At 43.7% G+C, this 27,784-nt stretch overlaps 8 protein-coding genes across 11 annotated transcripts; 5 read left to right on the forward strand and 3 right to left on the reverse strand.

Moving 5' to 3' along the window:
* Positions 1–25: 25 nt before the first annotated feature.
* RB195_009402 (uncharacterized protein) lies at positions 26–4,208 on the forward strand (the record flags this gene model as incomplete). 2 transcript variants are annotated; one of them, XM_064189945.1, is made up of 5 exons in its annotated part: positions 26–100; positions 248–385; positions 2,395–3,432; positions 3,526–3,620; positions 3,734–4,208. In XM_064189945.1, the coding sequence occupies 5 exons, from the start codon at positions 26–28 to the stop codon at positions 4,206–4,208; spliced, it is 1,821 nt and encodes a 606-aa protein (XP_064047527.1). The 2 variants fall into 2 exon arrangements, with proteins under 2 accessions (XP_064047527.1, XP_064047528.1); XM_064189944.1 differs by lacking the exons at positions 26–100; positions 248–385 and having other exon boundaries at positions 2,287–3,825.
* RB195_009403 (uncharacterized protein) lies at positions 3,852–4,208 on the forward strand (the record flags this gene model as incomplete). Its single annotated transcript, XM_064189946.1, has 1 exon — positions 3,852–4,208. The coding sequence occupies one exon, from the start codon at positions 3,852–3,854 to the stop codon at positions 4,206–4,208; it is 357 nt and encodes a 118-aa protein (XP_064047529.1).
* Positions 4,209–4,754: 546 nt separating this feature from the next.
* Positions 4,755–5,132, forward strand: RB195_009404 (uncharacterized protein; the record flags this gene model as incomplete). The annotated part of the gene is made up of 1 exon (XM_064189947.1): positions 4,755–5,132. One exon carries the CDS (start codon positions 4,755–4,757, stop codon positions 5,130–5,132), a length of 378 nt encoding a protein of 125 aa, XP_064047530.1.
* Positions 5,133–5,818: 686 nt separating this feature from the next.
* Positions 5,819–7,498, forward strand: RB195_009405 (uncharacterized protein; the record flags this gene model as incomplete). Its single annotated transcript, XM_064189948.1, has 1 exon — positions 5,819–7,498. The coding sequence occupies one exon, from the start codon at positions 5,819–5,821 to the stop codon at positions 7,496–7,498; it is 1,680 nt and encodes a 559-aa protein (XP_064047531.1).
* Positions 7,499–8,510: 1,012 nt separating this feature from the next.
* On the forward strand, positions 8,511–9,413 carry RB195_009406 (uncharacterized protein; the record flags this gene model as incomplete). Its single annotated transcript, XM_013453569.2, has 1 exon — positions 8,511–9,413. One exon carries the CDS (start codon positions 8,511–8,513, stop codon positions 9,411–9,413), a length of 903 nt encoding a protein of 300 aa, XP_013309023.2.
* Positions 9,414–16,530: 7,117 nt separating this feature from the next.
* On the reverse strand, positions 16,531–16,875 carry RB195_009407 (uncharacterized protein; the record flags this gene model as incomplete). Its single annotated transcript, XM_064189949.1, has 1 exon — positions 16,531–16,875. One exon carries the CDS (start codon positions 16,873–16,875, stop codon positions 16,531–16,533), a length of 345 nt encoding a protein of 114 aa, XP_064047532.1.
* Positions 16,876–17,540: 665 nt separating this feature from the next.
* On the reverse strand, positions 17,541–19,847 carry RB195_009408 (uncharacterized protein; the record flags this gene model as incomplete). 2 transcript variants are annotated; one of them, XM_064189951.1, is made up of 4 exons in its annotated part: positions 17,541–17,726; positions 17,824–17,890; positions 18,182–18,324; positions 19,704–19,847. In XM_064189951.1, 4 exons carry the CDS (start codon positions 19,845–19,847, stop codon positions 17,541–17,543), a joined length of 540 nt encoding a protein of 179 aa, XP_064047533.1. The 2 variants fall into 2 exon arrangements, with proteins under 2 accessions (XP_064047533.1, XP_064047534.1); XM_064189950.1 differs by lacking the exon at positions 19,704–19,847 and adding an exon at positions 18,379–18,426.
* Positions 19,848–21,123: 1,276 nt separating this feature from the next.
* On the reverse strand, positions 21,124–27,517 carry RB195_009409 (uncharacterized protein; the record flags this gene model as incomplete). 2 transcript variants are annotated; one of them, XM_064189953.1, is made up of 10 exons in its annotated part: positions 21,124–21,249; positions 21,410–21,558; positions 21,650–21,752; positions 23,435–23,545; positions 23,639–23,761; positions 23,824–23,967; positions 24,031–24,113; positions 27,035–27,141; positions 27,210–27,334; positions 27,413–27,517. In XM_064189953.1, the coding sequence occupies 10 exons, from the start codon at positions 27,515–27,517 to the stop codon at positions 21,124–21,126; spliced, it is 1,176 nt and encodes a 391-aa protein (XP_064047535.1). The 2 variants fall into 2 exon arrangements, with proteins under 2 accessions (XP_064047535.1, XP_064047536.1); XM_064189952.1 differs by having other exon boundaries at positions 21,641–21,752.
* Positions 27,518–27,784: the final 267 nt, after the last annotated feature.

Genomic DNA, 27,784 nt, shown 5'->3' on the forward strand with positions numbered 1-27,784 from the left:
GATCAGATCACCTATATCGTCGCTGATGATCTACATGCAGCAGCACTCATTCGCTGGTACACTGAGTGACAAGTGCGTGCTACCAGCTGCATCACATCCGGTGAAACAACACACAAGACTATTTTCAATGTAGATGGGTTCTGTTTTCACTACCTTGAACGATTATTGAAACACTGGCCCAGGGTAGTAGGCACTGGTGGCAGTTGACGGGCAAAACATATCATTGCTCCAATCATTCCCTATTTAGGCCTCCGAAGACGGCGAAAAGCTAAAACGTCAGGCAAATAAAGAGTTCCATCTTAAAGCCTCACAGGCTTACTATTACGAAATATGGACAGAATATGCCAAGGTTTCAACGTTCGAAGTACTACGTGTAGACAAATCAGTATTTTTTTTTCTTTCCAGACAATACCGGTATATGATTAGTATACAGAGAATTTATCCCCGCATTGATGAAGGGCTTAGTTGGCACCAGGGCAGATTCGAATCTCCGAAAAGATATATTAGTGCATAATAGTTAAGTATTTAATAGTAAAAAAAAATAACCGGAATACTGACTTGACTCATAGAAAAGCCACTGTAAGGCTGCATGCGAACTCATAAACCTTAAACAAAACAATACAAATACACTAGCGCACAACAGGTTGCCGGGTATTTAATACGAAGTCAAAGTCAGTTAGCACTCAGGACTCTGAATCCTGCGCGGGAGTTTAAATCTCCCCGGGACCTAGGCTTTTGTGATTGCTCTCAGGAACTAGTAGATGAGTAGAACACTCATTGTGGCCACAAAGGAGGGTTTGGTATTGTTGTATCAATATTCAGAGGCAGACACTACGCACTGGTCCCGTGGTGTAGCGGTTACAGCTCAGGTCTCTGAATCCTGCGACGGGAGTTCAAATCTCCCCGGGACCTAGGTTTCTTGTGCTTGCCCTTAAAGGCATCACCCCACGAATCTGAGGTGGTGCAGATTTCAGGTGGATTATTCGTATACGGGATGGGAGACTACGGAGAGGGAGGTGATTCCGTCCATTTCTTGCTAATTGCCGTGAAAAACGGCATGCAAGATGCGGCGCCGCACAAGACTGGCGCGCTCCAATCGAACCTATTGTACAAAATGGTGCGCCAAAACGAATGAAGCCGTATCACCCGGGCCGTTTTTTGCGGCAATTAGGAAGAAATGGACGGAATCACCCCCTTCTCCGTAGTCTCCCATACTGTATACGAATGCTCCACCTGAAATCTGCACCACGTCAGATTCGTGGTATGCTGCCTTTAAGAACTAGAAGGTCATTGCGGCCACAAGGGATGGTTTGGTATTGTCGGATCAATACTCAGAGGTAGACAACGCGCACTGGTCCCGTGGTGTAGCGGTAAGCACTCAGGACTCTGAATCCTGCGACGGGAGTTCAAATCTCCTAGGCTTTAATAATCTCCTAGGACCTAGGCTTTTGTGATTGATCTCAGGAGCTAGTAGATTGTCACAAACGTGACCATAGATCATAAAAATGAAGAAGTAAAGAAAATATGTTTACTCTTGATGGGAATGCTCAAACAAAGAGTATTTGAAGGCAATCAATGGGAGTTGTACACTCGCGCAGCTAGCGCATCTGGTGGGCAAAAACTACTCGAGCACAGATCAGATTGCGAGAGCAACACTGTGCCGACAGTAGACAAAGAACTTGGACCGTATATAAAAGGTCCAAGAGTGTTTATTGCTCAGAGCATAGTCGAGCATTGCCCCAAAGGCCTCTCCTAATTTCTTGCCTTCTTCCCATTTAAGTGTGTGCATATTTTTACCTCATTTTTCTGTTCTTAATGCATTGTGCACTTCTATTCGCGCATTTCTCGTTTGTCATTAAACGTGCTTTATGTAACGTGCTTTGTTTAATAGTTTGCTGTACATTATATAATTCGCTGTACATTATGTTGATATATGATGTTGATCAATAAGACCAATAAGGTTTAATTACCCAAGTTTGAGGCTTATTCACGTGGCATCTAACGAACACCTGAACCACCGCTGACTCAACTGGTGCATCAGCAATACGAACGACCGCGCCAACAGCAACAAATCTACCGCGAAACATCGAAAAAGAGGTGAGCATCACAATATTATTGCATGCTCATATAACGTTGCGTTTGCATTCATCATTATCGCCTCTTCGAACTTGGGAAACTATTCCTCTTGCATACAAAGCATTCTCTTATCCTCGAAACCACTTAAATATAATTGTTGAACATCATCAGTTCACAAATTATATTCTAACCTGACCAAGCCAAGATAAAATGACGACATCTCTCAAAACAAGAAAGAGAGTTCTGACTAGGCATTCCAATTCCCTAACGCAACTTTTGGCAAAGCATGTAGAATTGGGATGCGACGTCAATCTTCAGGATAGGGAAGCATGCAACGCAGCACTAAAGCAAGTCCAGAATGCTATAGTGGAGATCAAAACCCTTCAAACAACCTTTGAAGGAGCCCTGTACGCATTCACGGACACGGTGGACAAAATATCGGAACCCCTCACCAAGGAAGAAGACGATAAAGTGTCCGAATATATTACTAACGCAGAGGAACTCATCGCCAGTATTACTGATATGCTTCTTAAGTTGGAAATGACCAAGGCTAGCCTAGCCTCTCATAACCTTACATTTTCAACATATACTGGATCTCATCCTCCACCAGAAGTTCCTTCAGCCAAGATAGAGCTGCCGAGGATACCAGTACCGGAGTTCAACGGCAAAAGCTGGCAATGGGATAGCTTCTGGGAGCTATTCAACGCTACGGTGCATTCTCTACCGCTCTCAAATTTGCAAAAATTCAACTATCTTGTGAGAGCATTAAAAGGAGAAGCCCGTGAATCAATAGCTCGTTTTCAAATCACTTCAGAAAACTACCCGCTAGCAGTACAGCATTTGAAGGAGAGATACGCCAACGTCCAAAATATAATCACTGGACTGCATCGACAGCTAGAGCATTGGAATGCTAGGAGCCCACAATTAAGGGACCAGCGAAAACTGCATGAACGACTGTCGGCAATTACCGCACAACTCGAAAACAAAGGCGAACCTCTCGATAGTCCATGGCTGCTATCAAAAATCCTTTCTAAATTCACAGAAAGGATTCAACGCAGCACACTTAAAGAAAAGGTCTCTCTGCCCCAAGGAGAGACCTGGACATTAAAGAAATTCATGACAACAATTGACATTGTCATAAAACGCGAAGAAGAATTTGAACTGCAATTGCCAAAGAGGAAGAACGTTCACAACTTCCAAGCAAAACTACAAAGGAACCGGAGTTCCAAATCAAAGAGTGGTCTCCCTTTTGTTTCTATTGCGATAGCAAAAAACATTGGTCCACAAGATGCACGAAAATCGCGGCACCTAAAGCACGGCTGGAATATTTTAAAAAAAGACAAACCGCGGCATTGGGTGCGGATCAAAGTCCCATATTTATGCCGATTGCAAAAGCAAAGGCTGTATAAATTGCGAAAAAAAAAGCATCATACGTCTACGTGCTTCAAGACAGCACCAGTCAAGCCGCCTCAACAAGGTCCTGTTTCAAATGTAAAAAAGGAAGAAAGGAAGAAGCCGTCATATGTACGGCAGAACTTCACAAGGTGCGAGAAGCAAAGCGCACACGTTACGGAGGGCTCAATACCTAATCTCACAGTAATGAGAGTTGAGGATACCTCCAACAAAACCCGACAAGGGGAGATATTCCTTTTGACAGGAGCCTTGAAGGCGCTACATCCAAGGACACAAGAGCTCATAACGTTTCGGATACTCTTAGATACGGGGCAGATCGAAGTTTCATTGATGTAACCTATTCCGGCGCTAGTGGAATTGCTATGACAGCATGTACCTATCTCACTAGTCAAAAGGAATCCAGCTTTCTTATGGCTAAGTCTAAGGTTGCGGACAGTAATCGACCAACCACTGTACCGAAACTCGAAATAAATGCCATAACCATTGGAGCACGACTTACTCTCAATACTTTCCTAAGCTTAAAATCCTCAATAAGCATAAACAACGTCATTTTTCTAACCGAAATCGTCTTAAATTGGCTGAAAGGTTCTCTTGATCATCCTAGAACAGGACCTTACGTCAAAAATCGTATACGCGAGACATGCGAGATACGCGACATCGTAGAGTCACTAAAGCGTATGGAAGTCGGAGTGAAATTTGGCTACATCGACACGAAATGAAATCCTGCCGACATTGGAACACGGGGAGCTTCCAATCATGAATTCGTGTCTCATGTGTTGGATTGTTATTCTCTTGAGAAAATTCTCAATGACGGGTTCATATCCACCCTCTTTTCCCTTGTTAAAGATCCGGAATTACAAAATGACGATATTCTACTGAATGCAGAAGCGAATGTTATAAAAACGCATGGAACGACTGACAAAGTCGAAGAAATTCTTGATCTGACAAGGTATAATACTAAAACCAAGCCGCTGAGGATCTTAGCCTACGTGATAAAATTTCTGAGAAGCATTACAACTCGTCTAAAAAGCCCGTTGCAGGAAAGGCTCCGAGATTCTTTACCCTACCTAGTTCGACAAGCAGAGGATCAAGAGCTCACGGCTACCGACATATTCGAAGCGCATAGCATACTCATAAGAAATCACCAGCAGATACACCTCAAATCTCACTACAAAAAACAGTTGTCGAAAAACCTAAACCTGAAGGAGGAGGAAAACCACATGTTCAGAGTATACGGACGTCTTAATAAATCCAATTTAAACATTATGGCAAAAAATCCTATTTTTATCGTTCTGAATACGGAGCTGTGTCGTCTTATTATCCTCGAAGCGCATGGACCGTATCACAACAGTACAGGACATACAATAGCAGAAGTTCGACTACAGTACTGGATTCCACGGCTCCGAGAACAAGTGAAGAAATGCATGCGGTCTTGTGTTCCCTGTCAAAAGATGAATAATCTGCCATATAGATATCCAGAAATGGCCGATCTTCCATCAAGGAGAGTAACAAGAACACTCCCGTTTGAAAATATAGGACTCGACTACTTCGGCCCTAAAACCGTCCATGATGATCATAAGGAACGTACAAACGTTTATGGATGTATATTCACATGTTGTGTAACTCGTCTCATCCATCTGTAGATCGTATCTGACGGAACCACTGAGAAGTTCCTCAATGCATTTCGTCGATTCGTAGCTCGTAGAGGAAAACCACACCTGGTTACCTGTGATAACGCACCAACCTTTATATTGGGAAGTCAAATCTTGAACGATTCTCTAACCGAGCCTTCAACCAATGAAGACGTAGCTCGTAATATGAGCAATCAGATGATCGAATGAAAGCATAATACTCCTTATTCACCTTGGAAAGGCGGTTTCTATGAACGTCTTATAAAATCGGTCAAACAAGCCCTATTCAAAGCGATAGGAAGACGCATTTTAACAATAGAGCAACTGCATACGTTCCTGGTGGAAATCGAAGGATGTCTTAACTATAGGCCTCTCACCTACCAAGAAGACGACATCAATGATGCTGTACTAACCCTTCGTCCAATAAATTTCGTGCAACGCAAAATGGGAGTGACTCTTCCGTTTAATTTCTCAGAAGAAGAAAAGGCAGATCCTATCTATCGACCTCCCTCTGAAGAATTACAATTCGAAACCATGCTACAAACCGAAAAAGCATTGCAATCTTCGTACAAATTCACAGAACGTTTCTGGGAAAAGTGGAAAAACTGCTACTTAACAGCTCTTCGAGAACAGCATCGCCGAACTATTGACGGTAAACGAGTAAACGCTAATGAAGTACGGGAAGTAAAATAGTTCCTATGACGGACGCTCTACAAAAAAGAAATCACTGGAAATTAGCGCGCATCTCTAAATTAGTACCGAGAATCGACGGAACAGTGAGAGAAGCAGAAGTATACTGCAACAAAAAGACACTTCTGCGCCCTATCAAGCAGCTCATTCCTCTAGAAATCCAAGGGAATGAAAGAGAGTCCCAACAGAGCGCAACTTCAGAAGCTCAACAGTTACAATCTCCACCTTCTAATAATCGATACAATCTACGCCCAAGAAAGGCGAAACATCGCTATCCGGAAGAACAAAGTCAGAACAACGGTAATATCTACGGATTTACCACTACCACAAAAAGATCACAGACAACGTGGCCTACAACACTATACCTAAAGATGGCCCTCACCTTGGTTGTCATCACGTTTATCAAGGGAAAACACCTGCCCATCGAGAAACCAAAAACGAATCAAAATTACCCACACCCAAACTATGCCAGAGAATGCAAAGAACAAGGGTTATACCTTCATGCCCCACAGGCAGAAGAATATGAATTATGCGTTAACAATTACTGCATAAGGGAGAAGACACCTCCACTACATAAACTCTTACGCTTGCCACCAGAAGAAGTACTTCACGACTTTGAAGTAAACTGGAAAATACGCATAGGAGATGGTTATACTACAGTTGAAACGGCTTGTTCAGCACTACCTTTTTGCTCTGCAATAGACTGTACTATGTGTGCCGCCAATATTTTAAACCCCGAATGTTGGCCTCTGGCGGCAATTGCAGGACTAGGTATAATAATATACCTTCTCACTGCCATCTGCTACACCCTCTGTGACATACCAGTTACAGTTGGCCGACCATTCCGCATCATCATTGCGGGAATAGGCAAAGTGCTTGACTTAGTGGCACTCTTTGTATGGTGTTGCTGCCAGCGGACTACTCTCTGGGTTCTGCATAGAGGAAAACAACAACATCCTAACCGAATTCTGCAAGCATTAGCCATATGCAGCTTATTGCAAGGAGGTGTAGCATGCCAAGAGGTGAACATTTTTCAATATCACCTGAGAAACTGTCGAACCACAACAGGTAAAAGCACCTGTAAAGTAGAAGTGGCCTCAGTGGTAAAGATGAACCCCTTCAAAAAGGACGTGTGCATAAGTTTCCAGAGAAACAACTCCATCGTACTAAGAACGCGTCTTCTGTGGGAAGGACTGAGACTAATCTGCGACCGCATACCGGTAACATACACACGGAATGTGGTGCAAAAAATAATCGACAGTAAGAGATGCCCACACATGGGATCATGTACCGGAAACAAATGTGCTGACATCAACACGACGAGCATACTACCTGAGTTGGCTATCGGCAACTCCTTCCCTGGAATTACTGGATGCATGGAATCATGCGGTGGCCCAGGATGCGACTGTTTCTGTCTCAGTTCCGGGTGTTTGTTCTATAGGATATACGCAGTACCAACAGATGATAACGTCTACGAACTCTTCAAGTGCATACGCTGGAAAGAAGAAGTGAAACTCCGTCTCGAGATCAGCAAAGGCTCTACACTTCGCACATACGTACTCGGGCTCCACCCGAACATTCCTAATCAAATCCAAAGCATGGATGTAACATTAAGCGTACTCGCAACTCCACCATTACCGGCATTGGAACAAGTTTTCATTGCCTCGACAAACCAAACAGCGATATGAGATAAAAAGATATATCCACTATTTAGCTGTCGTACACGCGAACATGCAAAGACATTACAATGTCATTTAAGAGATGATTGTGACTGTGTAGCTGCTGAGTCTCAAGTAAAGTGCATATGTAACGTATGAAGATAGGGTCGGAACAACTTTCTTCGACATCACCAAAGTACTCCCAATTACACATCAACAAGTACGATTTACGCCACATCCACTACATGGAGTCATCGCAAGAGCAGATGAGGATATATCGGCCGAGATCATCTTGAACGTGAAAGAAACCATCGACAATTCCATCACAGAAATCAGAGATGACTTCTGTACCGTTGAAAACACTTACCTCAACGGATGTTATCAGTGCAGTAAAGGAGCAACAGCTACCGTAACATGTAAATCTACATTCAACAACATATCCGCTGAAGTTGAATGTGGACAGGACGGCTTTACAATTCCCTGTTTTCCTTCGGGCACTTCATCTAAAATTGGATTTCTATTCCAGTCCGCTCGAATCCAAATTCAATGTTCCTTGAAATGCGGAACAAAAACATCGACTTTCGAGTTAACAGGAATCTTGAAGTACCCATATAATTTCCAAGGAAGTTTCATGCATTATATCCAATCTGACCACAACCGAACCTGTGACTTCCAGTGGCCTGACCTCAATCACATCTTGGACATTTATCTGCAATGGTACAAGTATCTACTCATTACCATGATTGCAGTTGCAGGAGCTCTTCTTATAAGCTATCTATACCTACCAAAGGTGTGTACAAAAGTGACAATGATATGCATCAAAACCATCTTCAAAATCATTAAATGTGGATGGAACATACTCCTTAGCATATTCTCAGTATTCCTGATGCAACTTATAAATCCATTTCGCAAGGAAAGAAGGATAAGAGCGACGAAAAGCTTCTCTAAACGTCCTTCAGCATGCAAAATACCAATTACAAAGCATTATCGAACAATATCTTATCCTTCTAGTAAAATGGCAATATCTTATCCCTTTAGCAAAATGGCATCAAATAGCACCGACGATATGTTCACGAAGAAAAGAAAGGCTGAGGAACGAAAACTCATAGAAGAAATCCGCTACAAACGCTCATGTATCAGACTAGCCGCAACGTTCCCAGCTGAAGAAGAAATTCAGAAGAAGATTCGTAATTTTTTAAAAGTTATTGTAATGCTAACTCGGTCCAATAACCTCTCCGATATGTTTACTAAAACCCGAGGAAAAAGACCTCAACATTTCGCAAAGGTGGAGGCAACGCTCTACAAGTGTCGCTTAGAGCAGGTTCATCAAGCGGCCAATATTACGATGGAAAGAATCGGCGCCGCTGCCCAAGGACTATCGCTTACGTACGATTTGTACGGACTACTTGTGATGGCAGACAATAACTTGGCAAACGAGTTTTTTAATGACACGGAGGAAGGAGTAGCATTGGAACCTAGCTTTACCGCCGACTTCATATGCAAAGAAGTCGAGTTCATCAAGGAATTTCGAAGTCAAGTGGAAACCGAAATCAGAGAAGCTGAGCTTCAAGAGCAAAGAGAGAACCACATCAACGCCTTCGTCCAGACCAAAGAAGAAATAGAGCATCTCTATTGCGAATTTAAACAGTATTATACGGAAATTAAGGGGCATGCCCGTAGGCTGAGCGAAAACGTTCATAGCATCGAGGAAGAACTTCGTCGAGATTTCAAACAAGGCTTTGCCGAAATCGATAAACGGATTACTAATCAGAACGAAAACACTCATAGCATCAAGGAGGAACTTCGCCGTGACTTCAAACAATACTTCGCCAAACTCAATAAAAGGATTACTAACCAGAGCGAAAATATCAATAGCATGCGGGAAAATCTCCACCGCGAGTTTGGACAATGCCGTAAAGAAATAGAGGAGCAGATTCGTGACTAAAGCGATAGCATAAAAGGAATCATCGAACTGACCAAAAATTCGCTTGAGACACAGCTGGCAACTCTTCCCTCTTATAAACCGAAAACAGATCAAGAGCCAACTATGCCGAAAGAAGTGGCATCGGAAGGGACAAAAACCAAAAACTGGACAGAAGACCCTACTTCGAAACATCAAGAACCTGTAGGACAAAGGAATGTCAGAGAGGAGGAAGTTGAAGAAGACCTCTTAGATCTATGTGACGAATACGAATGTAGAGAGCAGAAGGATGCAAGCTAAAAAGCTTCAACCTATACAAATGAAAACATTCGACAAAAAAGGGAGCATGCAGAGAAGGAACGGGAAGAACAATTAGATGAACGAAGAGACAGAATCGAGGAGTTCCTCAGATACAGTAGGGACGTACCAGAAAGGAAGATTCGACGGCTTAACTTCATGCGATCGGAAGAGCGCTTCCTAACATGCTCATTCTGTTTAGCCAAGGGAGAGCATTACTCATAGCTGTCCAGAGTATGCAACTGTGGACACGAGATCGAGAAGAGCACGGTGTGTCTTATGTCTCGACAGCCGTCATGACACGGAGCATTGCTGGAGCAAGGGCAAGGCATGCATGTATTGCGGCAGTACGCACCATAACAAGGCCTTGTGTGCCCTGCCAGAGACGATAAACAAGCGCCGTAAAGAGCTGGAAAAGGTGAGGGAAGAGCTGCAGACGCTCAAGAACCACCAAAAAGATCAACCAGGGCTCTCGACTTCACAACCCTGGGGGGAGTGTCACAAACGTGACCATAGATCATAAAAATGAAGAAGTAAGAAAAATATGTTTACGCTCGGTGGGTATGCTCAAACAAAGAGCATTTGAATAACAGGCAATGAATGAGAGTTGCACACTCGCGCAGCTAGCGCATCTGGTGGGCAAAAACTACTCGAGCACAGATCAGATTGCGAGAGCAACACTGTGCCGACAGTAGACAAAGAACTTGGACCGTATATAAAAGGTCCAAGAGTGTTTATTGCTCAGAGCATAGTCGAGCATTGCTCCAAAGGCCTCTCCTAATTTCTTGCCTTCTTCCCATTTAAGTGTGTGCATATTTTTACCTCATTTTTTTGTTCTTAATGCATTGTGCACTTCTATTCGCGCATTTCTTGTTTGTCATTAAACGTGCTTTATGTAACGTGCCTTGTTTAATAGTTTGCTGTACATTATATAATTCGCTGTACATTATGTTGATATAGGATGTTGATCAATAAGACCAATAAGGTTTAATTACCCAAGTTTGAGGCTTATTCACGTGGCATCTAACGAACAACTGAACCACCGCTGACTCATAGATGAGTAGAACACTCATTGTGGCCACAAGGGAGGGTTTGGTACTATACTATCAATACTCAGAGGCAGAGACCGCGCACTGGTCCCGTGGTGTAGCGGTTAGCACTCAGGACTCTGAATCCTGCGACGGGAGTTCAAATCTCCCCGGGACCTAGGCTTTTGTGCTTGCCCTTAAGAACTAGAAGGTCATTGCAGCCACAAGGGATGGTTTGGTATTGTCGGATCAATACTCAGAGGTAGATACCGCGCACTGGTCCCGTGGTGTAGCGGTTAGCACTCAGGACTCTGAATCCTGCGACGGGAGTTGAAATCTCCACGGGACCTAGGTTTTTGTGATTGCTCTCAGGAGCTAGTAGATGAGCAGAACACAACCACAAAGGAGGGTCTGGTACTGTTGTATCAATATTCAGAGGCAGACACCGCGCACTGGTCCCGTGGTGTAGCGGTTAGCACTCAGGACTCTGAATCCTGCGACGGGAGTTCAAATCTCCCCGGGACCTAGGCTTTTGTGATTGCTCTCAGGAGCTAGTAGATGGTGCCACAAGGAGGGTTGGTCTGTTGTCAATTATTCAGAGGTAGATACCGCGCACTGGTCCCGTGGTGTAGCGGTTAGCACTCAGGACTCTGAATCCTGCGACGGGAGTTCAAATCTCCCCGGGACCTAGGCTTTTGTGATTGCTCTCAGGAGCTAGTAGATGAGCAGAACACTCATTGTGGCCACAAAGGAGGGTCTGGTGCTGTTGTATCAATATTCAGAGGCATACACCGCGCACTGGTCCCGTGGTGTAGCGGTTAGCACTCAGGACTCTGAATCCTGCGACGGGAGTTCAAATCTCCCCGGGACCTAGGCTTTTGTGATTGCTCTCAGGAGCTAGTAGATGAGCAGAACACCCAATGTGACCACAAAGGAGGGTCTGGTGCTGTTGTATCAATATTCAGAGGTAGATACCGCGCACTGGTCCCGTGGTGTAGCGGTTAGCACTCAGGACTCTGAATCCTGCGACGGGAGTTCAAATCTCCCCGGGACCTAGGCTTTTGTGCTTGCCCTTAAGAACTAGAAGGTCATTGCAGCCACAAGGGATGGTTTGGTATTGTCGGATCAATACTCAGAGGTAGATACCGCGCACTGGTCCCGTGGTGTAGCGGTTAGCACTCAGGACTCTGAATCCTGCGACGGGAGTTCAAATCTCCCCGGGACCTAGGCTTTTGTGATTGCTCTCAGGAGCTAGTAGATGAGCAGAACACAATATTGAGCCACAAAGGAGGGTCTGGTGCTGTTGTATCAATATTCAGAGGTAGATACCGCGCACTGGTCCCGTGGTGTAGCGGTTAGCACTCAGGACTCTGAATCCTGCGACGGGAGTTCAAATCTCCCCGGGACCTAGGCTTTTGTGATTGCTCTCAGGAGCTAGTAGATGAGCAAACACCCAACCAATCTTTTGGGCTTTGCCGACTAGAAGGTCATTGCACCACAAGGGAGGTTTGGTACTGTCGGATCAATACTCAGAGTACACGCGCACTGGTCCCGTGGTGTAGCGGTTAGCACTCAGGACTCTGAATCCTGCGACGGGAGTTCAAATCTCCCCGGGACCTAGGCTTTTGTGATTGCTCTCAGGAGCTAGTAGATGAGCAGAACACCCAATGTGACCACAAAGGAGGGTCTGGTACTGTTGTATCAATATTCAGAGGCAGACACCGCGCACTGGTCCCGTGGTGTAGCGGTTAGCACTCAGGACTCTGAATCCTGCGACGGGAGTTCAAATCTCCCCGGGACCTAGGCTCTTGTATGCACTCAAGAGAAGGAGGTGAGCCAATATAGAGAGGTATTGTCGATCAATACAGAGGTAGATACCCGCACTGGTCCCGTGGTGTAGCGGTTAGCACTCAGGACTCTGAATCCTGCGACGGGAGTTCAAATCTCCCCGGGACCTAGGCTTTTGTGCTTGCCCTTAAGAACTAGAAGGTCATTGCAGCCACAAGGGATGGTTTGGTATTGTCGGATCAATACTCAGAGGTAGATACCGCGCACTGGTCCCGTGGTGTAGCGGTTAGCACTCAGGACTCTGAATCCTGCGACGGGAGTTCAAATCTCCCCGGGACCTAGGCTTTTGTGCTTGCCCTTAAGAACTAGAAGGTCATTGCAGCCACAAGGGATGGTTTGGTATTGTCGGATCAATACTCAGAGGTAGATACCGTCCCGTGGTGTACGGTTAACCAGGACTCTGAATCCTGCGACGGGAGTTCAAATCTCCCGGGACCTAGGCTTTTGTGATTGCTCTCAAGAACTAGTAGATGATGCAGACACCAATGAGGGTCTGGTATTGTCGGATCAATACTCGGAGGTAGATACCGCGCACTGGTCCCGTGGTGTAGCGGTTAGCACTCAGGACTCTGAATCCTGCGACGGGAGTTCAAATCTCCCCGGGACCTAGGCTTTTGTGATTGCTCTCAGACTAGTAGATGAACTAGAAGGTCTTCAGCCCCACAAAGGAGGGTCTGGTACTGTTGTATCAATATTCAGAGGCATACACCGCGCACTGGTCCCGTGGTGTAGCGGTTAGCACTCAGGACTCTGAATCCTGCGACGGGAGTTCAAATCTCCCCGGGACCTAGGCTTTTGTGCTTGCCCTTAAGAACTAGAAGGTCATTGCAGCCACAAGGGATGGTTTGGTATTGTCGGATCAATACTCAGAGGTAGATACCGCGCACTGGTCCCGTGGTGTAGCGGTTAGCACTCAGGACTCTGAATCCTGCGACGGGAGTTCAAATCTCCCCGGGACCTAGGCTTTTGTGATTGCTCTCAGGAGCTAGTAGATGAGCAGAACACCCAATATGACCACAAAGGAGGGTTTGGTACTATACTATCAATACTCAGAGGCAGACACCGCGCTGGTCCCGTGGTGTAGCGGTTAGCACTCAGGACTCTGAATCCTGCGACGGGAGTTCAAATCTCCCCGGGACCTAGGCTTTTGTGATTGCTCTCAGGAGCTAGTAGATGAGCAGAACACCCAATATGACCACAAAGGAGGGTCTGGTACTGTTGTATCAATATTCAGAGGCAGACACCGCGCACTGGTCCCGTGGTGTAGCGGTTAGCACTCAGGACTCTGAATCCTGCGACGGGAGTTCAAATCTCCCCGGGACCTAGGCTTTTGTGATTGCCCTTAAGAACTAGAAGGTCGTTGCAGCCACAAGGGATGGTTTGGTATTGTCGGATCAATACTCAGAGGTAGATACCGCGCACTGGTCCCGTGGTGTAGCGGTTAGCACTCAGGACTCTGAATCCTGCGACGGGAGTTCAAATCTCCCCGGGACCTAGGCTTTTGTGATTGCTCTCAGGAGCTAGTAGATGAGCAGAACACCCAATGTGACCACAAAGGAGGGTCTGGTGCTGTTGTATCAATATTCAGAGGCAGACACCACGCACTGGTCCCGTGGTGTAGCGGTTAGCACTCAGGACTCTGAATCCTGCGACGGGAGTTCAAATCTCCCCGGGACCTAGGCTTTTGTGATTGCCCTTAAGAACTAGTAGAGGTCATTGCAGCCACAAGGGATGGTTTGGTATTGTCGGATCAATACTCAGAGGTAGATACCGCGCACTGGTCCCGTGGTGTAGCGGTTAGCACTCAGGACTCTGAATCCTGCGACGGGAGTTCAAATCTCCCCGGGACCTAGGCTTTTGTGATTGCCCTTAAGAACTAGAAGGTCGTTGCAGCCACAAGGGATGGTTTGGTATTGTCGGATCAATACTCAGAGGTAGATACCGCGCACTGGTCCCGTGGTGTAGCGGTTAGCACTCAGGACTCTGAATCCTGCGACGGGAGTTCAAATCTCCCCGGGACCTAGGCTTTTGTGATTGCCCTTAAGAACTAGAAGGTCGTTGCAGCCACAAAGGAGGGTCTGGTACTGTTGTATCAATATTCAGAGGCAGACACCGCGCACTGGTCCCGTGGTGTAGCGGTTAGCACTCAGGACTCTGAATCCTGCGACGGGAGTTCAAATCTCCCCGGGACCTAGGCTTTTGTGCTTGCCCTTAAGAACTAGAAGGTCATTGCAGCCACAAGGGATGGTTTGGTATTGTCGGATCAATACTCAGAGGTAGATACCGCGCACTGGTCCCGTGGTGTAGCGGTTAGCACTCAGGACTCTGAATCCTGCGACGGGAGTTCAAATCTCCCCGGGACCTAGGCTTTTGTGATTGCTCTCAGGAGCTAGTAGATGAGCAGAACACCCAATATGACCACAAAGGAGGGTCTGGTACTGTTGTATCAATATTCAGAGGCAGACACCGCGCACTGGTCCCGTGGTGTAGCGGTTAGCACTCAGGACTCTGAATCCTGCGACGGGAGTTCAAATCTCCCCGGGACCTAGGCTTTTGTGCTTGCCCTTAAGAACTAGAAGGTCATTGCAGCCACAAGGGATGGTTTGGTATTGTCGGATCAATACTCAGAGGTAGATACCGCGCACTGGTCCCGTGGTGTAGCGGTTAGCACTCAGGACTCTGAATCCTGCGACGGGAGTTCAAATCTCCCCGGGACCTAGGCTTTTGTGATTGCTCTCAGGAGCTAGTAGATGAGCAGAACACCCAATGTGACCACAAAGGAGGGTCTGGTGCTGTTGTATCAATATTCAGAGACAGACACCGCGCACTGGTCCCGTGGTGTAGCGGTTAGCACTCAGGACTCTGAATCCTGCGACGGGAGTTCAAATCTCCCCGGGACCTAGGCTTTTGTGCTTGCCCTTAAGAACTAGAAGGTCATTGCAGCCACAAGGGATGGTCTGGTATTGTCGGATCAATACTCAGAGGTAGATACCGCGCACTGGTCCCGTGGTGTAGCGGTTAGCACTCAGGACTCTGAATCCTGCGACGGGAGTTCAAATCTCCCCGGGACCTAGGCTTTTGTGATTGCTCTCAGGAGCTAGTAGATGAGCAGAACACCCAATGATGACCACAAAGGGAGGTCTGGTACTGTTGTATCAATATTCAGAGGTAGATACCGCGCACTGGTCCCGTGGTGTAGCGGTTAGCACTCAGGACTCTGAATCCTGCGACGGGAGTTCAAATCTCCCCGGGACCTAGGCTTTTGTGATTGCTCTCAGGAGCTAGTAGATGATTGCAGAACACCCAATATGACCACAAAGGAGGGTCTGGTACTGTTGTATCAATATTCAGAGGCAGACACCGCGCACTGGTCCCGTGGTGTAGCGGTTAGCACTCAGGACTCTGAATCCTGCGACGGGAGTTCAAATCTCCCCGGGACCTAGGCTTTTGTGCTTGCTCTCAAGAACTGGTAGATGAGCATAACACTTATTGTGGTCACAAGGGAGTGTTTGGGATTGTCGGATCCATACTGAGAGAGCGTCCTTGATGCACTTTGTGAAGAAATCCGTATCGCTAAGTTTCTTCCTAGTCCGTACTCCAACATGAGTAGACACACGTTTGCGGAATTTTGTTCTACATTCATCGTGTTTCAGACTCGCCATGTCGATTTTCGGTTGAAGAGGAACTACTCGGTTTTTCTTGTGGAACCGTATCTTGAAGCTGAGGAGACGGTGGTCAGAGTCGAAGGGACGTCCCAAACAGCTTTATATTTTCGGATATCTGACTGAAGAATGTTCTTCGCCGGAACGTTGTCGAGCTGAAGCTGAAGAGTCGTCCTCTTCCGCCTGCGCTGCTCTTCAAGCATTAAAAGGGTTGACCTCTGCCACGTGAGCTTATGGCGTCGATGATTCCTTTTTAAACGTGGAAGCGATGATGAGGCCCGTCTGTTCGCACAAGTCGTTCGACGGTCACCGTTGTCCGACTTGCGCTCCGCTGGGTAATACCATTTTCCTAGCACATCGGATCGCTGTTCGAGTCTCATCTTCGCATTTACGTCGATTCCGACAATGACTACCTGCTGGCTTATCCTCAGCGGTTTCCGTAGGTGCGTGAGCACTTATGATCAAGAGTTCACGTCCTCTGCGATCCCGCAGTTGTGGAAAGGCGCATCTAGACGACGTTGAGCCAAATTCCTCAACAAGTTTCTTGTAATCGTTCTTCACATCTATCACGCAGCCACCTACTTTGTTCTCATCATCATCGCCGTAGTATATGGTGTAATTTTCGATTCTGATGACGGTCCGATCTCTCATGTGTGTTTCCTGTAGTGCAGCAAAATGCACACAGATATCGCAGAAGTCTGGATAGAGCGGCTTGTTGGAGTTCACTCGATAGTGTTCGGCAGTTCAGCGTGACGAAACGAATTGTTGTTGCCAGAGATTCCATGCTCCCTGCAGGCAGTTCACCTTTCAGGTTGTGGGCTTTGGCGGTGTGCTGGACGACAGCACCTTTTTGAAATTTATGGGAATCTTTCGCCATATAACAGTGGAGGTTATATAGCTCGTACGTTCCCAACGCGTACACTCGAACGCCTGATTGCGTTTAGTTAAAGCAGGGCCACCACGTGCAGGAAGCAATCAGACTCTGCCCCATTACGATGCATAACATGTGAAAATACTAAACAGCAACGCTAACAAAATGCGCCTGCCTTTCCAGTTCAGTACTTAGTTTTTTTTTTCTAAACGAGGATACTTCGCCACCACTTATAAAGCACATAAGCACAAATTCATTCAGTTAAAAATAATAAATAATTCCTATAATCCTCAATAATTAACGGCAAGACTGACAAAGCATTGCAGTGTTTGTTGCTGAGCATAACGACGTATATGTATATACAATATAACATAATTATCCCTACGAAGAAATTGTAGGGTCAACATCTGATGATATGTGAATAACAAAGCATATTAATTTAATCTTAGCCGAATTCAGCTTGTGCTCGTCGCATTATCAATGGAATACGGACACTGGACGCCTCTTTCGCATCTACAAGCGCTATGTACGCGTTTGAATAGATTGTCTTCAGGAATTTGTCCATGTCACCAGCTCCGGTCAGTCGCTCCTTGTAGTCCACAGCTAATCGTTCAAATGGAGTTTTTGGATGCTAGAGTTCAGAAGATTTTTGTACGATTTTTTACTTTTCGCCAATTGAATACATGACAAATGCAAACAAGTATTAAGCTGAAAAGCGTGGTGCTTACCGAAGTGGTCTTAGGTCTGCCGACTACTGGTTGAAAAGATGGTGGCGATTGTGTGGTGGAAGTAGCTCTAGAAATTAGAAAGCTACTAGGAATGAGAAAAACTTCCTAATTTCATAGCTTGTTCCATGTCGAGGAATTATTTAACCTCTTCTTTTTGTAAATTAACGATCACCAAACGTACAACCGCAGCCGAACACCTTTAGCTGGGCCGACGCATCGCAGCCCAATTCCAAAGCGATTCTACATATGATATGGTGCAGAACTAAGATTTTCCCAACAAAAATAAACCATATGTCTTCAGTAATCTACCTAACAAAGAAGAAGCTCTAAATTCATGTCAAGAAGTTTGAAATTTGACCTGTTTGAATTTCTAGTTCTATAGGAAACCACTCGACTTCCTTCCGAATCGAGATCCAGCGGAGCTCCTGTGGCAATGCCAATATTCAACAAATCGGCGTCAACACCGGCATAAGACTGGAAGTTTGATTTCGGACTGTCCACCTTAGAACAACGTAGTCAGGCAAATAAATAACATCAAACAACAAAGTGACTTACTGTGATATTCAACTCTCTAACATGAATTTTTTGATGTATGGTTGGCATCAACGTCGAAGAGGATTTTTGAACTTGAGTTGTGGTACTTGTCGGGGATGTGGTTGTTGGTGTGGACGATACCGTATCAGCAACCGTAACGAAAACAATGCCGTTTATTGTTCAATCTTGTTACTTCAGAACACTTTTGACATCAAGACCGAATCAAATCAAGGAGCGAAAAAAAGTTGAGAAATGATCACATCTACATTGACCTATAAATAAATAAGTGTTGTAAAAATAGAATGATGAGCGCTGGTACATTTTAACTTGCAGCTGAGCTTCCAGAATTATCCTGATATATCGCTTTCCCGATGCTCTCAGAGGTGTCAACGTGTCCCAATTTTTCCACAAACAATTCGTGAATGTCATCGAGATCTGGTCAAGCGGAGGTGATTCGTTCACTTTGTTAACACATCTGCCCACTACTTCTGGACAATCCAATACAAATAAGTGACATGCGCCCTCATTGATTCGGACAGGGTAGAAGGAAGCGGGAGTGCGCGCGCAGCGAGGAAGCGTGCGTTGCGGCGGACGCGTCGCGCTCACCCTTCTAAACACAGTAGGTGATGGCGAGGTACAGCTAACTCCAGCATGCAAATCCACCGAGCTATAGTTACTTTGGGAAAAAAGCTGTTATTGACAAAATTGCGAAAAAATAACTAGAAGTACAATCATCGCCGATTCATACGTATTGTACAATCGCTGCCGAACGCTTTCAAGGGAACTCGTGCAATTCACCACCAGAGGCGGAGACGAACACTTCTGCTGAGGAACCTATCAAAGAAACAAAAGTGCGCAGTCGATTGCTGATCACGTTAGAGAAGCAGAGCATCTGTGCCACTGGATACTGATTCCAGAGCGGACGCATCACGTCGTTCCGACTGAACGCCATCAGCCCCGACTGTGTTAATATTTAATATATTTGAAATCAATTTTTTTCCGCTTCACAATAACGACTAAATTTCCCGTTAACGTTCTCACAGTGCGCTTTGAAATAGCTGTAATTTTTTTCACGGTGATCACAGGATGTTCGTTGCAAAAACCCTAAATGCATACTGTGCTTTTATTACAGGTCCAGCCGTTCTATTTGGCTAGCACCTAATTTCTGCCACATTTTAGAGATTTCACTCTTGGAATTTATTCAGTTGGCCTGTTAGCTCAATACTATAGATTATTAGTATCTCCTAAGTACTTCATTTTCTATCATTAACGCCTCCCCCTGTTACCTGCCTCTGAAAAAAATAAAACAGCGCCATTGACTGGTGGAAGCAGAGCATCAGTGCTACCTGATTCCACATCGGACTCATCACGTCGTTCCGACTAAAGGCCATCAGCGGTGGTTCTCTCCCTCTATCTAGTGAAGGAAGTCCGCCTCGACCGGAGTCTACGAAGATCATGTTATATTGCTGGTAGAATGTCAACGGAGTCATTCATTGGCAGCTTTTAGGCATGGATTCACTATCAGTGCTGAGAAATACTGCCAACTAGACCGAGAGGGTCCAAATCTTGGACAGATGCAGAAGAGAGTCTTCTACTTGGTAGTCAAGGCGCGCCCATATGTCGAGCAGTTGATCTCAGATGAAGCTACGCAGTCTTGAACTCTGGACCATGCTTCCTCATCAGCGAGATAGACTTGATTTGGGCCCACCGAGCAACCACTTATTACGATCTGCGGCTCATCACCTGGAAGAACGCTGCTTCGTTGATGTTGATGACCTCAAAACGGACCAGTTTCAGTCATTCTCTGATCGCAAGTCCCTAGACTTCTACAACGAGGGAATCTAGAAACTGCCTGGAAACATGTCGTCGATACCGATGGTGAATACATCAGCGGTTGAAAACTAAATGTGTAAGAATAAACAGTTTTGAAATGAAATGTAAGAAAATGTAACAGAAATTAGTTGCCAGCCTAACATCACTTCACTTATTATGCTGGCACTATCGAAGCAGCTGGAGTTGATCAGTGTGATTTTCCCTGATTCCAGAGAAAACGAAAAGGCTATCTTCCTTTTACGATCCTACTGGGATCGTAAAAGACACGTTTAACTATCGTTGGGTCGTTCAAATCTGTCTAATCCACATTACAGTGGTGCTCCTATTGTGTGTTCAGCATTTTGTGGAACCCGCAAAACTAGTTTTGTTCATCTTCCTAACGGTCACCGTAAAAGCACAGTTAATTTCCCTTGGCTTATGTGCACCATTTTCGGTATTCAATTGTAATTTGTAACGTGGGAGAAATATACTTACAATGGAATTAGAGTTAATTGAAAATTAAGGAGTTAAATTTAATACTTTAATTAAATTAATTAAGAAATTAAATTATTTAATTATTGCTTGTTTATTGGTTTTAAGACTCCCAAGAATTACCTACAATCTTACTGTAATAGTAATTGATTATCATCGCAGTCTCTTACACGTTTAATAAGTGCCCTCCAGCCCACCTAGAGGTGAAACGTCCACCGTTGAACATGTAATTTCTGCTCATCTGAATTCTTGAATATGATTTTGTTCACAAAAGATTGGTGCTTGCGTACTGCGCTTAGCGGCGGCAAACTAAGTGAAGAGGTTTTTAAAAGAGGTACCATAATTTCGGGAGAATTCCCTTCCCTTCTTGGCTTACTATATCTTCAAAATTTTTCTGCTGTCTCTGTTGATAACTACATAGCAGAATCCTACAGTATTGGAAACTAATTAAATGGAAAGTACTCAGAAATGAAACTTGCCAGTTGTTTCAACTGCATCCTCATCATTTTTCTCATCCTCAATTTTTTCCTGAATTGGTAGATGCATTTGTGATGTGAGAATTTCAGCCTCGACAAATTCTGGTCTTTCCTAAATGGAAGCGAGAAAACATTAGCGCTGAAAAATAGAAAATCGGTAAAATCGCTTAAATTTCCCTCAAACTCTTTACAGTTCAACTCAGCTAAAAATGTTGAATTGAATGGTAGGAAGGGTTAGGGACCAAAATTCTAGTACATCCATGCCTATGTACCTCTGCGCTAAGACGTTGGGGATGGTGTTTAATCTCAGCTTTCGGCTTTTTCTGTGGAATGTAGAACAAAAGTTCCTTTTCGGGTTTCGTTCTCCGTAACGGGATCTTTATAGGCTCTTCAAATTCCTCCGATTCGGCTGTTGTTGTCACTAAAAGTCGTTTGAGTGATTTTCTTGAAAAGTCGAAAAAAGTGGATAAAAGAGGAAAAATGACTGAAGTAGAATGATCGACCTAACAGACCAGCTTCGGTAGTGGGAACTGTAGTTGCCAACTTTTCGGTAGTTGTGGTTCGATCGATAATTCGTGCTTCAGACAGCTTCCGCACTAATTCCTCTCGCACCACCTGAAATCAGTGTTTAATTACACACCATCCTGGCGAAATTTCCTTATAGAGGGCTATCTGTACAGGAAAGTGGTTTCTGGTTGATTACACTACATTTATGTAGTGCGAGAAACGTACCGTAAATACTATCCAGTAAACAATATGTTTAAAAATAATAGAGCTGGTAAACGGAACGATACATCACAACGAATGAATATTTTAGTGGCCCAATGGGCCTGTGAAATCATCCGGTTGTTGTTTTGCTGGGAAGTGTCGACGAATTCGAAGCAAATGAATTTGGGAAATGGATCCGTGTTGGAATCCGGGGAATGGAATTTGGTTGATGTCTTTTTTTTACAGTGAACAGAACCGGTATAACAAAACAAATATAAGTACTATACTCAAACTTTTATTCTCTTCAATATTACCATAGCAGTTATGTAAAATAAAAGAATATCTAAGGCAGGTTTAGGAGCGCATTCGAATCTTACAATTATTCATATTTGACTTGCAAGCATTAATTAAATTAACTTGTTACTGTAATTACCTTAGTGTTCAGTAGTTCCATGGGCTAGCGTTGAAGATTTCAGACTGTGCAACAACAGGTGTAGTCGGGTCAGAACGACATCAAGCACGGAGCGGTTGCAATCGCGGTGGGACCATCGCAAACTGCAGCGATGAGTGGTGCTAACAGAGGTCCCCCTCGATCACAGCCGCTAGTCTTCACCACATTGTTCCGAGCGCAGCCGCTTAGGCAACCGCACCACGCTTTATGTCGTTTTGACATGCCTGTGCGATATCGGCAGGAGAAAGGTGACCGACTTTAGGAAGACGAATAGACCGTATTACAGCAAACTTCTCAGCTAAAGCTAAAGTTTATGGGCTAATGTGTAACTATAATAACACTATGCTTTAGCTGTTAATGTGTAAAACTCAGAGTCCTGCAAGAGGTCGTAATTCCCGCTGCCTGAGATTAACAAGTGAAGCATTGCGCTGGTCTGGGCTATAGCGACTTTGAATCCTGTGACAGGAATTTTTTTCCCCCCCCAATTTTTTTTTTATTTTTTTTTTTACTCCAAACATTTGTAGGAGCAAATGTTTGCCAGTTAGCAGAAATTTTCTTTGTTAATGAAGAAAATACTACAAAATTCCACCGTGGCGGTCCCGTGGTGTAGCGGTTAGCACTCAGGACTCTGAATCCTGCGACGGGAGTTCAAATCTCCCCGGGACCTGCGGTTTTGTAAAGCTCTGTAGCACTGCTAACTCAATAAAAAGAGTGTTTTGACGCCTTTTCCAACTTGCTAATCTTAAAGTAACCACTTAAACTGGGAGTAATATTCTACATGTTATTGTCATTATTATTATGGGGTATTTTTTCTCCCGTTTTCCTCCTAATGTGGTCTCTGTTTGTTTGTTTGTAGTTGTAGTTGTTGCATAATATGTTTCATTGCGAGATTAAATGCAAACTTTTGAGGAGAGATGTTACATGTGGGCTGCTTTTATAGAATTAACAAAGTTACAGAACGTTCACAAAAATTTAGGTCCCGGGGAGATTTGAACTCCCGTCGCAGGATTCAGAGTCCTGAGTGCTAACCGCTACACCACGGGACCGTATACTTTAAAAAGCACAAAACTTGAGAAAAAAAAGAGGTGTGTCTCACTCGCAGAAGAGAAATGAATCATTTCAAAAATAACGAGCTTACTTTTTCGACGTGGCTCACGAGGTCATTCGTCTCCTCATCGGTCAAATTCAAAGTCTTCAGAATATTGTAAACATCCGGTTTGGGTTTCTTCGTTGAAATCACGTCAATCGCCTAAAGCTACTTGTACAGTACACCATAGTGTTTTAGCGGAAACACAGTAGTGTTTTGATGAAAAATTTAAAGTATGAGACAGTTGTCCCCAACCTTCTCCGTTGTGGTAGTGATCAAGTTCTCCTCGCCAATCTCCTCAATTAATTCCGTGAGTGAAGGAATTTCCGTGGTCCGGGTTGTTGCTTTCTGACGAGATGCAACTGACAAGTCGATCACCTGGATACAGATGCGTAATTAAGTCTGTTTTCATGGTATTCGTTTTTAAATTTTGCCTACACCTTCTTCGTAATATCATCCGGTTCCGATACTCCTATGGGAATCGGATCGGGCTCCTGGATTTCCTCCTTATTGGATCCTTCACTTTCGGGGAGGACTGTTGTTTTCTTAGTAGGCGGAGCTTGTGTAGTGGTGCTAGAAGAAACCTAAAACAACAGAGTTCCCTCAATAATTATATTTTCACAAATAGTGCAGTTGTTACTGATGACCTGCGCGGGAACCAACATGTTCGACATTGGTTCAAATTTCACGGGACGGTTGAGAACGTCGTAGATGCCCAATCGATTCAAACCTGTAAATTTTCCGATTAGAAAGAAATACTACTGCATACTATGATATTGGTAATGTAACAACAAATAGTTGCCGCCAAACGGGTTCAGCCGTGCTGACGCGTCGCGACCGAGATAAACGTGATCTCCCTGATGTGTTCAGCAATCGATGACGTTGGTACGGTCACTCCGACGCGGGCTCGCAACGGTTAGCCGTGTTGAATTCGTCGGCTCTTCCTATTTGCGCAATAAATTCTATCCCCATGTTACGAGACCATTTTATCTAATTATGCGCATGGTGGAGGTACGCACCTTAACTTATTAATTTAGAGTTTTATTTTTTCACATATTTTTCCATAATTTAACGCTGAATACGTATAATCGGGAAAAAAATGAGCAACAATGGAGAGTGGACGAGAAAACGTTGACGTTGGTGGACTTTTCGCGGCTAATCACCGACTAGGACAACTTTGCTTGATAGGTCATGCAGAAATCCATTTTCTCTAGCGTTCCATGACAGATCTCTCAACATTTCATAGCGAGTCCTACAGAATTCAGAAGCATACAATGCCCAGAAGTGAAACACCAGTGAAAATTTCGAGATTTTTTATAATATTTTAGAATGTTGATCACGAGAACGTTCGTGCAGCAGCTACAGGTGTAGAAAGCCGTACTACGCATGTAAAGACTGCATGAGGAGTTATGCGACAACTTCGCTCCTTCGTAGTGAGCTCGAACTTTTTCTTTACTCAGCGGTGTTCTAGATGGTGTTTATCTTAATTGATCTAGTCTTGGTCTAGGTCTCTTAAATGCGTCTATAACTTCTAATTGTCACGAAAAGAAGGATTTTTTCAAAAAGTGACGATCCGATTTAGTGGTGTTGCGCACCGCTGTCGATGGATTGAACCAGATCTGAATTGACAATCTCCGCACTCAGCTGAGAAACTACATCCATCAACATCGTCTCCTGAGAACCTGACACGTCGCGAAGATTTTTGATTTTACTGCGTTATTGTGGTCTGTTATGAATCAATTTGAGTTCTCTCTCTCTTAGATATACTTTAAAAAAACGTACAACCACTAAAAAGTCCCATACACAGCCAGAAGAATAAAATTCTCTAAGAAAGAGATCTGGAAGTTCATGATGTTGGACAATCAGACTGGATCAGTTAAGAGTGGTATTTTATTGGGAAACAACCGGTTCAGTTAGCTTTTTACTTTTTTGCGGATCAGGCAAGAATGAATATAAAAGCACATCAAATTTCTGGCAAAGCATTCACTGTTTTTATAAAAATTCCATAGAGATTTTTGGGTGAATTAAAAAAGGATCTACGGAATTGAATCAATTTCCAACGATAAGTGAGATAAGATTCTCTTTAAGTTTCAGCTCTCGTTTGCGCATTTTGAGTGGATGAGTCGTTCGAAAAAAAAGCCACGGTGCGATACATAGAGGAATTAAAACACTAAGACTGTACGAGTTGTCCGCAATTACGCTCTTTACAGTTTAAAAAAAACCAAACATTCCGTCGTTTAAAACTCTATAACTAAAACAATGCAATTATTTGATGCGTCTGGCCCTCATAAACTTTTGAAGTACCTCTTCCGGAGAACAACTAATCACTTGGATTGTAGCCCCAGAGGTGAACCTCGTACTCTTTAAGAACGGTTTAAATAGCAAAGATTTGCTTTAGCATGTGAAGTTCTTTTTTGAAAGAGAGAAAAACAGAAAAATTCGTTCCTTTTGCTTCTAAAAATGGATAACGTGATAACGTTGGTGTACGTGGAGAAATATGAATGAAAAAGAAGGAATGAGCATTTATTACTAAACAATAAAAACGAACGCCTTAAAAATTTAGAGAAAAAAATGAAAAATGCAAGACTCAAAAGGTTGAGTTTGAATGAGAGTAGATGTTAAAGGAAAAGAGTAACAAATGAAAAACAGACATAAAGAAAAATTAGAAAACGTTATAATAATACCTGAAAATTTCTAACAACTAACCTCAAGCATGTAAGACGGGGCTATGGATCCTCCACTATGAAAAAAAAAGCAAGCACAGCGATTATAAATAATGTAAAGCGTTCATTTATAAAAAAATTTCAAATAAAATTTAACAATCCCGTAGCCGCAGGATTACTCGAAAACCCTGTAACAGTCAACTAACGCATCCTTTCCTAATTAAATGATTACATAAGGTTATTGGTACAAAATAAACTGTTTTGAAAGTAAAAAGCATAGGTTTCAAGAAAATCGCCACTAATATTACATGTTTTATAGATAATATTTTTCTATATATGATACATATAATAATATATAATGTATAGTAATTTATAATACATATATAAATATATAATACCTATTCATCATCCTCCACACTGAAATACAGTTTCAAAGTCCCATCCTGTTCGGCTGATAGCGATGCCGTCCAGCGAAAATGCAAATAATTATGAGATTTACGTACATAAAGATTATATCAAAAGCGCTTCAGTTTATGAAGATGAAGAAAGGTGAAGAATAAAAAGCATAAATGTCCAGATGTTCCAGAAAGCCAAGAAAAGGATGATTGATTAGAAGATAAAAATTTAAAGACAATAAATTTTTGTGGCGCATCTCATCGTTACTCTACAGTAGCAAGAGAAAAAAGAACTTTTTTGTTGCAGAAAAAGTAGCATTTTTAGAGGTTTTTCGCAAAAAAGTTTCGGTGTGACTACATATGATCTGAGAACTAAAGGATTCTGTTAGGTTAATAGCGATGTTTTCGAGTAAAAGCGAAAAATTCAAGAAAAAGCCAGTAAAAGTAAAGATAAGTAGAAGTAGTTGCGAGATTAGTGCTAGACGCTCTCTCCAATGTTCTACAACTTTTTTTTTACAAAAAACATATTCCAATGATTATATCCGCTAAATATTCGAAAAAAATTAAATTTTATTAATTTAATTCAAAAATACCTGCAGTAGGGACTGCGGCAAGCTTAGGTTGAAAATTCGGAAAAAGTGCTGCATGATTTGCCGGCAAAGCAACGGCAGCATTCGGGAATTGTAGCGTGTTCGCGATTCTAAATGAACATTTTCAAGATTGAAGATAATGACGTCAGTGTTACCGTACCCAATAGTGTGTACTTACTGCATTTGATGTTCATTCGGTGGAATTGCAGTTAATGAATTCGCCAGCATAGCATTATTTAATAAGATCGCATTGTTTATTTGATTCTGTCGTTGCAGAAATTGATAGAAGGGAATGTCGACGAACTAAAAATTGCTCTGGATGGATAGTATCCAGAACTTTATATCTAGATTTCTATCACCATACGTAAAAAGTGGACCTACTTGAGCATTTGGAGCTGTTGGAGGCGGTGCAACAGCTGCAGGATTACTTTGAACGTTTTGAGCACGGGCCCAAATCCATGGAATAATAAAAAGTTTTAGAATCATCTGAAAGTGCATTCGAAGAAATTTCACGTAGATTGAACTAAGAAATGAGGAAAATAAATCTAAAATGAATCTGAAATGAAAACGAAGCGTGGCTGAAACAGCACGTTACCCGCTATGCTAGTAGGTGGTGTTGATTTCGGCTTCTCACGCTGATGTAACCGCTGGAACAAGATGTGTGGACAAGCTGGGCTATGATGTCGGCGCGAAGATTGCGGCGACGTACGACTACGGGTATGATGTCAATATGTGACGAGCGATATCCAGAAC

Source organism: Necator americanus, chromosome III, assembly GCF_031761385.1.
Source record: "Necator americanus strain Aroian chromosome III, whole genome shotgun sequence".
Taxonomy (NCBI): Eukaryota; Metazoa; Nematoda; class Chromadorea; order Rhabditida; family Ancylostomatidae; genus Necator; species Necator americanus.